General features: G+C 47.5%; 1 protein-coding gene and 1 long non-coding RNA gene across 2 annotated transcripts in view; both read left to right on the plus strand.

The window, feature by feature from the left end:
• Window positions 1-625: 625 nt before the first annotated feature.
• LOC144144584 (uncharacterized) lies at window positions 626-1582 on the plus strand. The gene is made up of 3 exons (XR_013317284.1): window positions 626-751; window positions 839-961; window positions 1444-1582. It is a non-coding gene; the product is annotated as an uncharacterized LOC144144584 (long non-coding RNA).
• An 8570-nt stretch (window positions 1583-10152) lies between these two features.
• Window positions 10153-16657, plus strand: part of LOC144146393 (high affinity cAMP-specific and IBMX-insensitive 3',5'-cyclic phosphodiesterase 8B-like) — a 59747-nt gene continuing 53242 nt past the window's right edge. The window contains exons 1-3 of the mRNA XM_077678348.1: window positions 10153-10272; window positions 14507-14563; window positions 15892-16082. Of these exons, the coding sequence (XP_077534474.1) occupies window positions 10153-10272; window positions 14507-14563; window positions 15892-16082 (368 nt within the window). The remainder of the gene's footprint in view (window positions 10273-14506; window positions 14564-15891; window positions 16083-16657) is intronic.

Below are 16657 nucleotides of genomic sequence, written 5' to 3' on the forward strand. Positions count from 1 at the left end.
GATAAGTTCTTGCTTCACTATGTGCACCCAACATTAACCCATTTCTGTGCTTCCCTGAACTTAGAAAATATACTGCGAAAGTAGATTGCTACATTCTGTATTCGATCTGTATAACCTGTCCAGATGTCTGACTGTGAAGACATTTGTCTCTACACTGGTAGTTTGCGACAATTGTTTTCCTTTGTCTGAAGAACAGAAATTAAAACGAATTGTTTCCATTCCTTACATATACCTCTGAAATCATTGCTGTGTCATTCACTGTGGCTGAAGACATCTTCGGCACGACGAGGCGTCGTCGTGACAAGTGTGGCAGATTATTAATGCATTGTGGAAGTCATAAAGCCACGAAAGAGTGCCCCTTGAGTGTTGCGTATTATACAGACGTTCACCACACCGCATGGAGCAATGACAGGTGAGCCTAAAAATGTTCAAATATTTTTATGTTTCGCCTCAAAACGTTACCAGGGCTCGTGCTGCAAAATAAATTTTAGCACAACTAATCAGGCATTGTACGAGATCTTGTAGTACTCCCTTCTTAGAGGGAAGCGTAAATTTATGCTTCGATATTTTTATACTGTTTTTATTTTCTAGGAAATAGGGCGGACCGGGACATAAGACAATGGAACAAGGAATGCATACTGCCATTTTCCTGGTTATTGAAGGTGTGTGTTTACCGTTCTTGAAGGCGTGTGTTCACAAAAAGGAAACACATGAAAGCCGTTGTACGGGATGAAATCATTGCATTCTACAAGTAAGTACGCACTCCCAGTTCTGGAACTTTGATGGTCCCTTTTTAGGTAGTTGCAATATACGTAATGGCTTCGGAACACCATTTCAGTGACAACTTGACCTGTAGGTGAAAACGACAGCAAGAGCTTTTGGGAACACGTTGGCAAAACTTTCCTGGAAATGCACTCCGAGGAGGCCCTGCCAGGAACGCCTGCATCTTAATTTTAGTTGGGTAAGTTGGCATTTTATTTTTGTGGGACTCAATTTATGGTAGTGTTTATTGAAGCTGGCATTTTATTTTTGCGGGACTGAATTTCTGGTAGTTTTCTTTGGAGCAAAATCTTACTGTTAAAAATAAATCATGAACTCCAATATTGGGAAATGCCTTCACATTCAGCCTGTTTCGGATGCTGCAACATGTGGACAAAAAAAACTATTATTTTGCATTCAAGTTTTGCAAACATTTTGCTTTCACATTGAGAGTTGCTGCTGTGATAATACGGCGCCACGGCCACGCCCAGTGCGGTTGCTTTCCAGAATTAGAGAACGGCCATTGACAGTCTGTGCTAATATTTTTGTTAGCAGCATTCCCAGAAAAGAAACCAAGAAATCGCTGATATATAAATCGATTACTGGGCTATAAAAGGGGTATCCTAAGCAACTCACTCATTTAAAGCCATCGTCTGACAAAATTTTCTTCTTCCTTCCTTAAAGGTACATGACGTGGTCCAGTTATTCTCGAGGTCCAGTTATTTTGAGAGAAGAAAATGGCAGCGTAAATATTGTCTGCAAGAAACACGTCATGGATTTTCCACCTGCGTTGTCACATCAAGATGTGGTCATCCTCCTCGCCGTAATTTCATCTTAATCTCTTAAAACTTATGCGACTTTGGAGAGTTCTTGGGACTTTTGCAGAGAGTTCTTGGCCATTTAACAGTGGCCTGGTGTCATTTAAGTTGAAAGCTCTGTTGAGAGACTTGAGGTGATCACTCTACTTGGGGTTTTAAATTATTGTTAGACGTTGAAGCCTATTCGGAAAGATATGTCGTGGTTCAAATGATTGGTAGATGCAAGCGGCATGACAATTGCAAAAGTTTCATTGGCACAAAGCGCAGGCTGCCTTTGCAGCTACTCTGTTACTCTGTTAATGTAGTTAATGGCACTGCACTGTAACGTTTTTATTATTCAAGTGCAGCTCGAAATTTTTTTCCATGGCAGTGCTGCTGTTGATGGATGCAAACGTGAGAGTAATTATTTACACAGACGGTTTGGGGCTTTATTAATCAATTTTTGTACTGTATCTTAGCTGACACCTAAGCCATAGAAGAATGCGAAATATCCATATTTGGCTTGAAAAAGTTGTTTACTTTGGACTAAGTTGCATTTCTTGCCTGTTAGAGGCAGTGCTTTGGTCACAAGCATACTGTCGTCATGATAGTAGGGTTTGTATAGCACGCAACTGTGAATATTACCTGAGATAAATGTTCCGGCTGGAAAAATGCTTCCAAGTTCGCTTGGTAAAATTGATTACGTGTATGTTTCAACGCTACCTGGCTTGGTTATTTGGGATGTCTGAATTTTTCTTGAGGGAATTAATAACGTCTTTAGAGTTAGGCTGCTTGTTAAATTTTAAAATGCGTAACATGCTCCGAGCTATCTGGTTTGTAAAATTTTGTAAGATTCACACTGGGTGCTATGAGCTTTTTTTTTGGATAAGTTATTTTAAATAGCTAAAGATTGTCGGGGAAGCAACGCGGCTTCAGTGAAAGGCTTTTTCAGGGCGCGTATATAGTCGGTTTTGGCTACAGTTAGCTTGATATTACAGTTAGCTTGATATTGATATATGGTGTGTTTTAGTTGTGCAATAGTGCCACATGCTTCCGATAAGTTTTTCTGTGCAAATGTTATATTGTTAGTATTGGCTCCGGTGTTCTTTTCCTACACTCTTGCAGGTCTTGTGATAATCCAACCGTGTATGGCTTGTATTTTTGGCTTTTCCCTACAATTTAATAGCAAACTGCATATTTTGGAACCGGGATGCGTAAACATAGTATGGCAAGCGCTGTGGGTACTTCCGCATTTGCGGTACCTGATTTCATGTGATAAAACAGCATATTTTATGCTCACTGTTGTGTAATGCTTTTTGAGTTAGTGCGAGGGTAGATGTACAAGTCTGTTTGTGACGCGGTTGCGCTTAAAGCCATCTTTATTACCCGTGTTTTTTAGCAAAAAAGAATGGTAAATATTAGCGAAAATAGGATAATGCCACTTAGATCGTTTTGGCCACTTGATATCGTTTTGGTATTTGATCCTGTACGCTGGTCATTTTCTGCCCAAGTGGAAACAGATATGTCTCCGTATCTCAAATGTACGCAATAATACGAGCGAATAAAATTTGCTTAGTGTTTTGAAAAGCATTGTATCAGTGCTAATAGTTGGTTTGGTATGTATTTTAATGCGAGTTTTGTTTCTTTTACATGCAGCCAAAACCCAGAACAGGATGCGGCAGGTGATGCCAAAGTCTCTGTGTGCCGCTCCAGGTATCTCAGACCAGCTTTTATATAGAACTGTGCTCCGATAGGCAACTGTTGGGAACTGTCAGGGACCACACTGCTGCGGTGGTTTCTGTTTTCCAATTGTTGGTATCACTGTGGGCCATATGTCAAGGCTGCGTTAGAATGGTGCTTGCGGTTTCCTTCTGATACCAATGCATCCGCCAGCCTGGCAAATGACCTCAGTTTATACCAACAGGAAAGCAGATATATTGGAAAAGTGGAGTCCCATAGACAGCTTCCCAACGTCTATCGGAACACCGTTTTATATAAACAGCTAGTCTGAAGGTACCTGGAACGGCGCACCGGATAAATCCATAATCATTTTACGTGGATCAGTGTTCCAGTAACTTACACTACCCGTTTATTTGGAACAGTGATCCGTATACTTTTATTTGGAACGCCGATCCAGATAATTTAGCTGCAAAAATATGTGGTGCACTGTTCCACTTACATTTTCAGGGTATGTGGAACACGGTTCCAAATATATAAGTGGAACTTTTTTGCAAAAAAGTTCCAGTTACTAAGTGGATCTTATGTGGATCCAGATTAAGAGTGTGGTAATCATTCTAACACGAAAGTGTTTTATTTTCGGATACCACCGGGATAGAACCACGGGGATTATACGGCACTAGCCCAAACAGAGCATGGGAGGGAAAGGAAAAATGTTTCCCCACTCGCTGGCTCCCGTGTAACTCACGAGCATGACACGCGATTGATAATGCGACGTGAATGGGCCGGATAACGATACTACGTTTGACGCGCAAAGGGGAAGCCTGAAGGTTATCAAATATTTTAACACGAAAGTGTTTTGTTCCTGGAGAGAGAAAGAGAGAAACAACTTTTATTGAATCGAGCTACTACGACGTCTTCTTAGACGCCGTCGATGGAAGTGGTTCCCTCTTCACGGGACCCATATGCTTCTCTAGCCGCCTGGCCCCTGGAGATCAGAACGAGCTGGTCTTCCAGGGCGGGGCTCGTTAACAAGGTCTCCCATCGCTCGGTAAGGGTGGATGATGGATGGGGTGGGATAGTGGGAAAGGTAAGAGGTGGGGGGATTGGCTTGTAGAAATCGCATTCTCCATACACGAAGATTTCGCTGACGTCATATCCGTCACGGAATTGACGCTAGTACAACGAAGTAAGTGGTCTGTAAATAGTGCACGCCTGCACACAGGGTCTCCTTGCGGGCAGGATACTTTAGTACCAAAGGGTAGGTTATACTTAGGGTTGTTCGTATTCGGGTTTTATATTTTAACACGAACGTGTTCTATGCCGGGACACACCAAGATTTCACTGACTTCATATCCGTCACAGAAAGGCGCCAGTACACCTTTGCCGAAGCGATCCGTTACCAGGACGTCGCTCGCCAAGCACACCCAAAAGACAGCCGCCGACCCCAAGATTGCACTCAGCTGCAGATGTCCCTGCACATATTTCACTTACGTGTTTTGCCGAGCTATGACCGAAGAATCGACAACAGTTTTTTGAAACAGCCGATTGTATTTGCAATGAGTAGTATGGTGATGTAATTGCAAGGAATTTTTCATGGGTGGTATAATAGCTGTATTGCTGTAGTCGTGGAGAATGAAGCGAGAGGCGTTGTTCTGAACCAGTTTTAATGATTAATGAGGGTTTATTCGACCATGTGGCCTACCAGCTTACTAGGAGGAGTGTGTACGAATGCCATGCGTTGGTTTCTTTCTAATGGAGAGGCTTGAACTGCCGTGTTATGTTTCTGTCACGCCAAACAAATAATTTCTTTTCTATTGCCAAACCTAAGAACAAAATACCAGACGTTATTTTTATGCTCCGTTATCGCTGACTACGAAACTGTCAAAATTATTTTCTTTCGCAAGAAAAAAGATTTAAACCACCCGTCGTGCGAAACTGCGCCTGCTGCAAATTCACGGGAATTTCACGGCGCCGGAGGTCAGTGCGATTTTTCGCCCTGTTTCAGGGCGACAGCAGGCGCTATTTGCAAGCCGTATCGTAACATCAGGTCACTTTTACGCAGCCTTAAATTGTCAATGTGTGGTTTAAGCGTTCCCGCCAACTGTTTTTCTCACGCAACCACAGACAGGGCGTGACATACAATCCGTATTGTTGTTTAATAGCAAAGGCAGGTGGGATTGGCCAACCAAAGAATCCATCACGAGGAAGCTTCACGTTCAACCATCATCGTCGTTAGTCGGAGGGATGCATGATTTTTTTACGAGTTTCTTCAGGGTGCGCATGATGGACATTCCACAGTTTGTCAGAGCTTCAGAAACCTTCCCTTGTTACGGTTGCTTCGATTTTATTTTGCGCAAATTGATGGGGTGCGGATTGATTCCATTTTTCGTCTTCCCGCTCCGCAATAACGGTGACGAATATGGATTAACAACGTGTGCGTACGAGCGAGTTGTTACTCCATTACAACTCCGTCAAGCACTGTAAAGAAAAGACAGGGCGAGGGAGGCAAGGACCCGCGCTACTTCCAAACAGCGACGGCGATGAACATTATAACAAAAGAACGTTGAACAAAGGAACACGCAAAAGTGCTCGTTGAGTTGGAAATATAACCTAACAGCGTGTGGGTACGAGCTAGTTTGTACTCCATTATACCTCCGTTTAAGCGCAATAAAGGAAACCCAGGAAGAGGGAGGCAAGGACCAGCGCCACTTGCAAACGGCGATGGCGATGAGCGTTATAAGAAAAGAAGGTTGAACAGAAGAACACACAAAAGGGCGCGTTGACTTGGAAATATAATTTAACAACGTCCGGGTACGGGCGAGTTGGTACTCCATTATAACTCCGTGTTCTTCTGTCCCACCTTTTGCGTGTTGTTCTGTTCAACCTTTTTTTATATATATAACGCTCATCGCCATCGCTGTTTGCAAGTGGCGCTGGTACTTTCCTTCATCTTCCTGTGTTTTCTGCGCTTAACGGAGGTATAATGGAGTACCAACTCGCTCGTACCTACACGCCGTTAAATAACATTTCGAAGACAACGAGCCCTTTTGCGTGTTTTTCTGTTCAACCTTCTTTTCGTATAACGCTCATCGTCACAGGTTTGCAAGTAGCGCTCGTCCTAGTCTTGCTCTTCTTGTGTTTTGTGCTGCGCTTAACGGAGTTATGACGAATATGGCGTTGGGCGCGCAAGAAAGCGCAGAAGCCGAGGAGAAAGAAGCTGACCATGCGATCCCAGTACCGATTTCTTCCTTTTTTGCAGCCGATTTTCTAACCATCGAAGAAGGCTGCTGGAGATTCCTCAGCTACGTCTTGGACTGCCTTTGACTGTACCGTAAGGGCTGCCTTTGACTGTTGACTGTAAGGGCCAACGTCTTTTCCATGCCCTCCAACAACAGCATTTTCACCTGTGCAATATACCAGGTCTCCCCACCCGTATTGGCACAAGCGTTACCAGGGACACTACTCCAGACCTCACGCTCACCCACAACGTCCCGCATGCAGTATGGTCCCGCCACGACGAAACCCTGGGCAGTGACCATCACATCATTCAACTCACGATATCGCACTACCGCCCCAAATCACCCTCAATTGGCACGGCCCGCATCACCCATTGGAAAGAGTTCCGTAAACAAACACCGGCTCAGAAAATTGATTGCATCGACACATGGACAACTAAATTACTGGACCTCTGTCGGCAACACACTATCACTGTCAACCTAACGCAAGAATCCCCTGCGGCAGACTCTCACCTCCTCCACATATGGGAAGCTCGCCGCAGCCTCACCAAACGGTGGAAGCGCAATCGCACTAACCGTAAGCTTAGGATCCGCATTGCAAAGCTGACGGAAGAGGCAGAGAACTACGCTCGCCAGCTCAGTCGGCAGAACTGGGCAGAATTCTGTGTGAGACTCCAGGGTACCTTGGGCACCCGCCGTACCTGGCACCTGCTCCGCTCCCTTATGGGCAAGACGGAAACGAAGGCTACCACACACCATCACATCAGGCGCCTCATCCACTCCTACCCCGGTACGGAAGACCAGCTACTGAGTAGTCTCAAGCAGTCCCTCCAGGAAGACCCCACGCAACCCCCAGCCCGCTACCCGCCCTATAAGGGACCCCCTAATCCCTCTCTCGACGCCCCATTCACGCTGCAGGAGCTGGAAGCTGCACTCCTGAAGCTCACACGAAACACCACCCCAGGCAATGACCAAATTCCCAACAAGCTTCTCCGGAACCTTGATCACGCAGAAATTGACCATCTTTTAGATTACTATAACCACCATTGGGCTGCTGGCACTCTCCCCCAGCAGTGGCGGCATGCGGACATCACGCTGGTCCCTAAACCAAACAAACCCATTACCACCGCAAACCTTCGTCCCATCTCCCTCACGTCCTGTGTTGGCAAGCTTTTAGAACACATGGTTCTTAACCGCCTCACTCCTTACATCGAGGACAATGGTTACCTCCATACTACCATGTTTGGATTCCGCCCGCACCTTTCTACTCAGGACATACTCTTACAAATCAAAGCGGACATCATCGATCACCTCACCACCTCGAGCAAGAAGTCTATCCTTGCCCTTGACATTAAAGGTGCATTCGATAACGTCACACACGAGGCCATACTCAAGGGACTAGCAACCACAAACTGCGGTCCGCGAATGCACGCCTATTTCACTGCATTTCTCCAAAACCGCACGGCCACCGTCCGCCTCGGGCATCTCCGATCCACGACTTTCACTCTCCGCTCCAGAGGGACACCGCAAGGATCAGTGGTGTCTCCGCTACTATTCAACCTAGCGATGCGAGAGTTGCCACCATTACTTAGCGCAATCCCTACGGTCAATCATGCTCTGTATGCTGACGACCTTACACTGTGGGTGGCACAGGGCTCCACCGGCCGGCAGCAGGATTCGCTCCAAGCTGCTATTGATGTCATTCAGGAGTACCTGCAGGAGAGGGGCCTCAAATGCGCCCCAGAAAAATCTGCGCTCATCACACTGTGCGCTCGCACGTACAAGAAACGCACCGACCCGATTCCAGATCCTCATCTCTTCATCGACAACCACCCAGTACCCAATGTCGCCTCACTAAGAATACTAGGACTAAACATCTCTAAGAACGGTAGCGGGTCTAGCACCATCCCCCAACTCCAGCGGACGCTCACTCAACTCACTCAACTAGTCCGCCGTGTTGCCCACCGTCGGTTCGGCCTTCAAGAACACGATGCGGTTCGCATCATTCAGGCATTACTGACCAGCCGCCTTATGTACGGGACCCCATACCTGGCCATCAAACCTGCGGAGCGAGACAAGCTCAACGTGATCATTCGCCAGGCTTATAAGACCGCGCTCGCCCTTCCGCCCACTACATCCACCCGCAAGTTGCTCCAATTAGGAATCCACAATACCTGGGAAGAACTTCTTGAAGCGCACAAGCTGTCACAGCAACGACGCCTTCTCCTTACATATACGGGGCGCTGCACTCTTCAACGCTTGGGTTATGCCACTCCCCCAGCCGACGACTGCCCGGTTGGCATACCGCCTGATATCCGGAATCGAATCACGGTGGCTCCTGTCCCCAGAAATATGCATCCGGAATACAACGTCGCCCGCCGAGCTACTCGTGCGGCCGCGTTGCACCGGCTACATTCCACTAGCCCCATCACTCGGTACACGGACGTTTCGAGCTTTCGCCGTTGCCGTTGTCGACCACCGCTTTCAACAGCTTTCGGCAGCCACTATCCGCACCACCACTGCCACAACGGCCGAAGAAGCAGCCATTGCGCTAGCAGCGACTACAGCCAAAGACTACGTCACCGTACTTAGTGATTCGCAAGAGGCATGCCGCCGATACCTTCGCGGCCGAATTACTCCCACAGCTCTCCGCATCCTTCAGGCTAATTACGAACTACCCGACATCCAACTCATCTGGGCACCCGGCCACGCTGACCTCCCCGGAAACGATGCGGCCCACGCCGCTGCCTGCGAGTATGCACGCCAGGCCGTCTCCGACCGGCAGTCTCCTTGCCCAGATACCCCTCTCACCCCCCCTGATCTCCTCACGCACTACCACCTCAGCCGCCGCAGATATCCTCCCCCTCACCTTCGCCTTAGTCGTCTCGAAGCCACTACCCTCCGAAGGCTACAAACTAACTCTTACCCCCACCGTACACTACTCCACAAAATGTACCCTACCCAATACTACGCGACCTGTGCCTACTGCCCATCCCCTGGCACCCTATACCACCTGGTATGGGAATGCCAGCAATCCCCGTCTTTATCTCCAATCCCCAACCCTACTTACGAGCAGTGGGCGGACCGGCTGACCAGCTCGGACCTTGCGGCGCAACAAGAAGTCGTCGCTAGAGCCCGGGCAGCCAGCCAGGACCAGGGCATCCCGGACTAAGGTTGCCCCCCACAGGGCTGGTGCCCCTGCCATCTAGCACCAAATTTGCTCGTTTTTATTAAACGTTTATTTCTCTCTCTGTGTACCGGTGCTTTTGTCGTTTGGGGGGTCTAGGCTGGGCCGGTGCCGTAGTGACATGTGCAACGCCACCCATCCTTCATTTCGGAGGCAGCTCGTCTGCAGTATTAAAAACATTCCGATTAGGCTGACTTTTACCTAGTCTTCCTACTCTTCTCTCTGTTGTTTTTTCGTGTGTGTTTTTTTCTCTCTCTCTTGAACTTAGACCAAATTCTTCCTTCTGCTCCATTACTTTGCCTCGCATGATTGATTAAAATGGAAACACAACTCTTCTTGGACAATCCCGAGGACAATCTTGGGTATGCGCCATTTTTCGGGCCCCCACCACCACCACCACTCCCTCGGCCGACCTCTCCCGCGGGGCGTCGTCTGGACGTGTGGCGCGCTTGCTCAATCTAGCTACCCGATCTCCAGGTGAAGGTCGGCGGACATGTGGAGCCCCAGTGTAGGGGAGGAGCAGGACGGGCTGGCGTCCAACAGCTCCGAGGGGTCAATGACGCTCTACTTCACCGCCGTTCTCTCCCACATGCCGCACCTGCTCTTCAGAAAGGTACACTCTTCTTGCTGCTCGGGTTTGGCGTACACGGCTGTTCCGAAGCGCGTTCATTCATATTTCATCTATAGAAGAACGGACGAAGTGCAGCGCTATGTCCGGGACGGTGGCGGTGCGTAGAGCTGTTAAAAAAGGCAGTGTCTATTCCGCCGGGGCTGGCAGAATAATTTACAGGAAATTTTACCGGCAGTAGCCTGAGACACGTTAACTTGGAGCATTCATGAGAGCGAAACTGCGCAAAAACCCCTCTTTTCGGGTGCTCCCGTGGCATTGTGGTATCCTACCCGGCTTGAAACCGAAGATTACTGTTCCAATCCCTAATTTGTGAAATTTTTTTAGGTGTTCAGATCTGTTTTCGCTTATCGGGATTTTTTTCACAGCAAATAATGCTGCAGTCGGATTATTATCACCTTTACCATAGATCCACACTAAGGAATTCTGTAGTTCCCAACAGTGTAATTGAGTTTGGTTACGTTCGGTTACGTCGAGTTGGGTTATTTTAGGTACAATAAATTACAATGAGTTACACTAAATAAGGCTGGTTTGGTTAGGCTAACTTAGGTTATACTGTCCGGGGATTGCACTACCGGCACAATGTTGGAACAAATTGTTCAGCCGGCGCCGGCAATATACCAATGTCCTTATTTTACCGGCACGTGTCTTGTGACTTCGAGCCACCAATGGGCATCGACAGTCGCTTGAATTTCAAGTAAATTATTCTGCCAGCGCCGGTTGAACAGACACTGCTTCAAAACAAAACTAAGATGACAACTGCAGCATTTCAGTGGCTTCTAAATTCGTGGGCATTATTGCTGTGTTGGACACCTGAGGCGCCTTGTATCCGCCTTGCGTTGCCAAAGGGCTTCGTAATCTCGCGGCGTGAGATGCTTTGTTTTGCGATCCGCCTTTGCGCCTTCGCATGGCTTCGGTCTGTCTCCTACGCGTTACACCGCTGCTCGTTGCCGATGCAGGAGCTGACAATGGGGAATTTCGCTGATTATCTGTTTGCTCGTTTGTCTGTGTTCTCCGCTCCTTTCATATGCGATGCTCAGGCTCCTAAGGGAGCCATTTGTTCTGTTTCAGACTCTGACGCCGTTTTTTATTGTCTAGATGGACCATTAACGCGTTGGCATTAAATCTGAAACCATGGTAAGCAGAAGGCTGAAGCCGTGAGAAGAAGGTCTGAATGAAGCCAGGACGTAACAGAACGCCCAATGGTGCTCTTTCTGGCGCGCACCGGTTGTCAGTGAGGTTGAGATCGGGCGGAAAGAAATCGACGTGAACGACCTTCTTGAATAGGGGCTCAATCTCAGTTTTGTTGTCGTTGGGATGTAACGTGGAACGAGTTTAAGCATGTGCTTTGCAAATTTCTTCAAGCTTATTTTGAAAGACGAGAGATCAAAAGAAAGGGACATGCCAGTTTTCCCTTTTAAAGGAACATGATTTCGCAGCGAGAACTTTTCACATTCAACGCTGGAAGCGTCCTTGGAGCATCTGTGATATGCTTTACTGTGTGCATCTCCGTCTCAAGTCTGGGATGCGATCGCGACTTCTCGCATATACGCCACTACACTCCTCCGCTGAGTGGTCCAATGCCACCGGCCATTACTCCCAGCGGGCATAAACGCGTCTACGGTCATGGACACCATGTTTTCCTTACCGAGCAGCCATGCTGTGCTTTCTGGGTTCCGTAGCCATACCACTGAGAAAGACGCCGAAACATTTTTTTTGTTACCTTTTTTTTTGCTCCGTCATCGTTAAGAAGAAAGCTCTAAGCTGCCGACTCAGCGAAACAAATTCATCATCCTTTCCCACAGGCAGTTGAGAGACCTTCAACGACCCAAATCGCAAACAAAGAACGAAGCCATGGGACGATTTTTCGCGCACTAAGTAAACGTATCAACGAACGACCTAAATGTACACCAATACGTGGTTTATGAAATACAGGCATGCTATGGTACTCCTTCTTCATAAGCAATGCGGGAATTTTCTTGTCCAGAACCGTTCCTTATTTCGCGATTTTCAAGTAGCCGTTTTGACGCAATGGCAGCCCGGTTTCACGCATGTGTCCAGAGATTTTATCACAGTTCTCGGTCGACCAACCAGTCTATGGAAAAATACATTAGTTTTTTTAACAGGATGACATCAGTCCCATTAAGAAAGCGTTCGCTTAAAAAAAAAAGGTGTCGGGAGTCCGTAGCAACAACAGAAAATTGGCCGCGTATCTGCTCCTTGTGTTGCAAATGCCTATCGTCTTTCGCCAACATTTCTTAAGTAAATGCCCCCCTTCGCTTTCCCGCTCCCCACTTACGCTGTTCATCTACCGTCACGCTCCTCTCAAGATAAACACGCTATAGGTTTCCTAAAGTGATTTTAAATTTAACGCGTTCCACTGCACCAGGACGGGTGATTCGATGCCAGCGCTGCGGTACGGCGGAGACGAACGTGAATCGAGGCGCCCTACTTCAACTTTTATAGAATCACGTTGCTCTTCTCCACGTGCGTTCCAAGCGTAACGTTGAACCTATCAAATGGAACCTTGGTAACTTACTGTTCAATTTCTTAAAATGCTGCCAGAAGCTATTGTGGCGCAGGAGACAGCTGACTAAGGGGAGATGTTTTTCTGCAGTGTATGTAGAATTTGATATCGCAAAAATCAAGCATCCATGCATTTTTTATAAAAGAACACTGCAAATATCAATTATTTATTGATTTTTTGCCTCATCTTTGCGTAATATACTGTTCTTGTTCAACAATGTTGACAAGCATGAACGTTGCTCCCGGACGTAGAGGTTTAGATTTGGCGTTGGGTATATAAACCTATTGTAAAGCTTCTGTCACAGACGGACATACAGGCAGACCAAAATTACTCCATTTAAGTAGCCCAAGAAAGACTATCGTCTTTATAACGGCTCCTTAGAAGGCGTTCCATTGCACAAGGCGAGATGTTCCACGACACGACGCTAGCTTCAACACAAAAACGGCCCCTTCACGAGGCGTTCCACAGCGCGCGCTTAAAATCGGCGGTAGTGAGAGGTGTTTGTCCCCGCCAGTATACCGCAGATTGAGGGAGGACGAGAACAAGCAGTGAAATTCACCGTCGGCGTCACCACGGGGCATGAACGAGCAGCCGGACAACACGTAGGATACAGAGCGAAGCCATTAGATAGTGTTAAGGTGGATCCCAAGCCAAACATCTGCATCGGCAAGGTTGTAAAGCCGATGGACAAGGTCAAACGAAACAAGACGTTTCAAGCGTTCATCTGGACAACCCACAAGGTTTTGGTAGCCTCGAATTTTTGTCTACCATACGAAACAATTCGAGGACACCTAAGCACTCTTTGTGACGTAGAGAATGCAAAGGTATTCGAGTTCAATTGCTGAACATACTATTTCATTATCATCATCCCCCTTCTGGTCATCGAACACTCGCGTAAACATCGTAAAGAGCATAGATTTAATAGGAACGTAGTTCGATGGTCGCCTTATTGCTACTTCGGTAATTAGCACTCTAAATTACTCTTGCAAACCTATGTGCCCGCATCTAAAACACGTTTTTAAGTCGAATAAACGCGTTCACTTGGGCTACCTTGGACAGCTGGTAAATCCGGAGCTTCATATGTTGGCGTAATGCGTATATGGCCTTTCTTAAGCCCCTTTCTTAAGCGATAGTGCATGAGCGGGGCTCACGCCTTGAGAAGCTCGCCCTGAACTTGTAGCTCGGCTTTTAGTTAGCTCGAGTTGAGCTATACCCGACAGGTTATGTGAAACAGCTTCTTGTGTTCAAGTCGTATACGCGTGCGCGTACATCCCAATCGTCCTGCGGCCTAACACTTTGTAATACATAAAATGCGTCAATTTAATACGTTATTATGCGCTAGCGTGCGCACCTGTCGTATGTGCGTGCTGTTATAATCTAGTAATTTATAAAGTACAAAACATCCCTGACACTACTCAAGCGGCACTTTTCTTGCCAGGCAACCCTTGGAAAGCCCACACAGTTTCGGGCTGTGCCCGTATAATTGCATCACATACATTTCCAGAATGAGATCCGGAATGCCGCACTACTTCTCTTTACGTTTTTACAGATGTTCACTCACATCTTTTCAATAGACAATTATGTTAGAGACCATTTACTTTGCGGAAATTTAAGAACAAAAGACTTCCAAGTTGCATGGCCTTGCGTTCCGTTTGTGTGAGATGATGGCTTCATTTCCCCCTCTTCTCGCAGAAAGGGACTGTGGCCCTCAAGTTCGGGTCCATGTATTTGACGGTCCCCTCTGTCAAGGTGAGCACTGGTTTTTTTCTTTCACCCACACCGCCGGCTCTATGTCTGCGTATGTTTTGAAGCGGACGAAATCAGTTCTGGACCTTTAAAAAGTGCAATACGCCTGAATGTGACAGAAGTTGGCTTAATTGCATTCGACAGACGGGACACAAAACCAAGAAAACGTGAAGAGCGGTCGACCTGTTTTCTATTTTGTTTTGGGTCCTGTCTTTCGAGCTGCTCCAAATACGTGCCAACTTGCCAGATTTGAATACGTGCCAACTTGCCCAGCTATAGTATACTAAAAGCGTGGACGCTAGTTATGCCGAGCAATCTCCGGTTTGAGCTGTACACCACGTTTCGGTGGTGTCGGCGACCAGCCCTTCTCATTTCTAGTCTCCCAGTGAGGGATACGTTCTGTATTTTATGGTCAGTTCTTATCTCCAAGACGACAGCGTTAAAAGAGTATTCCAACGCGCACGTGCGCGTGGTTCAGTCAACGATCTTCACTGAGACCCGACCCGCTACCTCTCCTCTCCCGGCAGTTAAGCGCCACGCCTAATAAAGAGTTGCCTCGTCGTCCGGTCGTCTACGCCAGCGTTTGTTATGACACAGCAATGCTGCCAAAGCCAGGAGTATTTAAAGGGACCCTGCAACAATTTTCCAACTTTTTTGAAATCTTAAATGCTTCCAGAACGTAATCACTCAACACAACCGGTACTTATATTAGGTGGTCGCAAAGTACCGGAGCCAAAAATTACTCTTCTATGCACATCAGATAACTTGGAAACTCGGTCAAAAGATGTTTCTCTCTTTCCCGGTCTTGTCGTTCTTCTAAGTCCTGAATTACGTCACTGAGGCCATGTATCGGCGGTTGGCCGGTTTTCCTTCAGTTGCAGCAATGAACGCTTTTCGATAGCAACTTAAAAAAAATCCACAGAAACAAAGCAGAAACGGAAGGCGTACCTGGTGCGACGAGAAAATCACGCAGTGCCGCTCCGTGCTGGCGATACTTTCGCAGTGCTTCCACACGCGAAGGAAAGAGGGAAACTGTTTATCGAAAGGGTTGCAGGGTCCCTTTAAACAAAACGAAAGCCTTATATGTCTCACCGAACGCTAAAAGCGTCAGCATGAATGGTTCCAAAAGTCACGTGGCCTTAGTGGCGGGAGCTGCCCAGTGGAGGAACGCGGTCGTGCTCCCAGGGCCGTTGCTCGGCCTTCAGATTTCTAAGCGTAAGCATTGTTAAGTGCATCTGTCGAATTTTTCTTTATGCGCCACGTACCTTTCACATTTTGTTTTTGCAACCGTCCGCCGCGCGTCTCAGCTGCTGCCGCGTTGGCCACCGCAGGTGATGCTCGTGTCCGCCAAGCAGGACGCGCAGTACAACGCCCTCAAGTGGGCCGCCGACAAGATGCACTACGAGTGCGTCGTTGCCTCGAGCGCCGACGAGGCCGTCCAGGGCTACCTCAACAGCCAACCGCACCTGGTCTTCATCGACGCCAGGAGCAAGACCGGCATAGACCCCGTCACGCTGTGCAGGTTGGTCCTTCGCTTGTATTGCGTCGGCTACAGCAACCCCGTTTTAAAGGTGCTCTGAAACACACACTCGCGCTCTCTCTCTCTATTTCTCCTTGTCCCTCTCCCGCTCTTTATCTCTCTCATTCCCAAACTGCCGCCAATGCAAAACCGTGGTTGAGGTGCATGACACCTACGTTTATTTTTTCAACCTTTTGCTCATCTTTTAACATCGGCTTTTTGTACGACACGCCAGCTACGCAAAAAATCAAGACCCTCAATAGGCAGCATATACGTGTGATGGCGACAGTTAGATTTCGCCTCTCCATCTTCTCGGTTAATGATAAAGACGAAAGAATTGGGTTCTTGGGGAAGCTCGAGCTGAGAGGACGATCTCGACTCGCTACGATGACCGACGTCCGATGCTTGAAGCTGGTGAGCGATGAGGGCTACTTTTCTTGCTGGATATTAGGCTTATTTACACTATTTACATTACTCCAAGTATTACAGCAGGACAGAATGACGGTTACTTTTTCACTCTTCCCGCAGCAGAGTGAAAAACTGATCTATACTGAACTAGATCCCTCTCGACCGACCGA

Source organism: Haemaphysalis longicornis, unplaced genomic scaffold (genome assembly GCF_048455015.1).
Source record: "Haemaphysalis longicornis isolate Haplotype H1 unplaced genomic scaffold, Haemaphysalis longicornis Haplotype H1 scaffold_7, whole genome shotgun sequence".
Taxonomy (NCBI): domain Eukaryota; kingdom Metazoa; phylum Arthropoda; class Arachnida; order Ixodida; family Ixodidae; genus Haemaphysalis; species Haemaphysalis longicornis.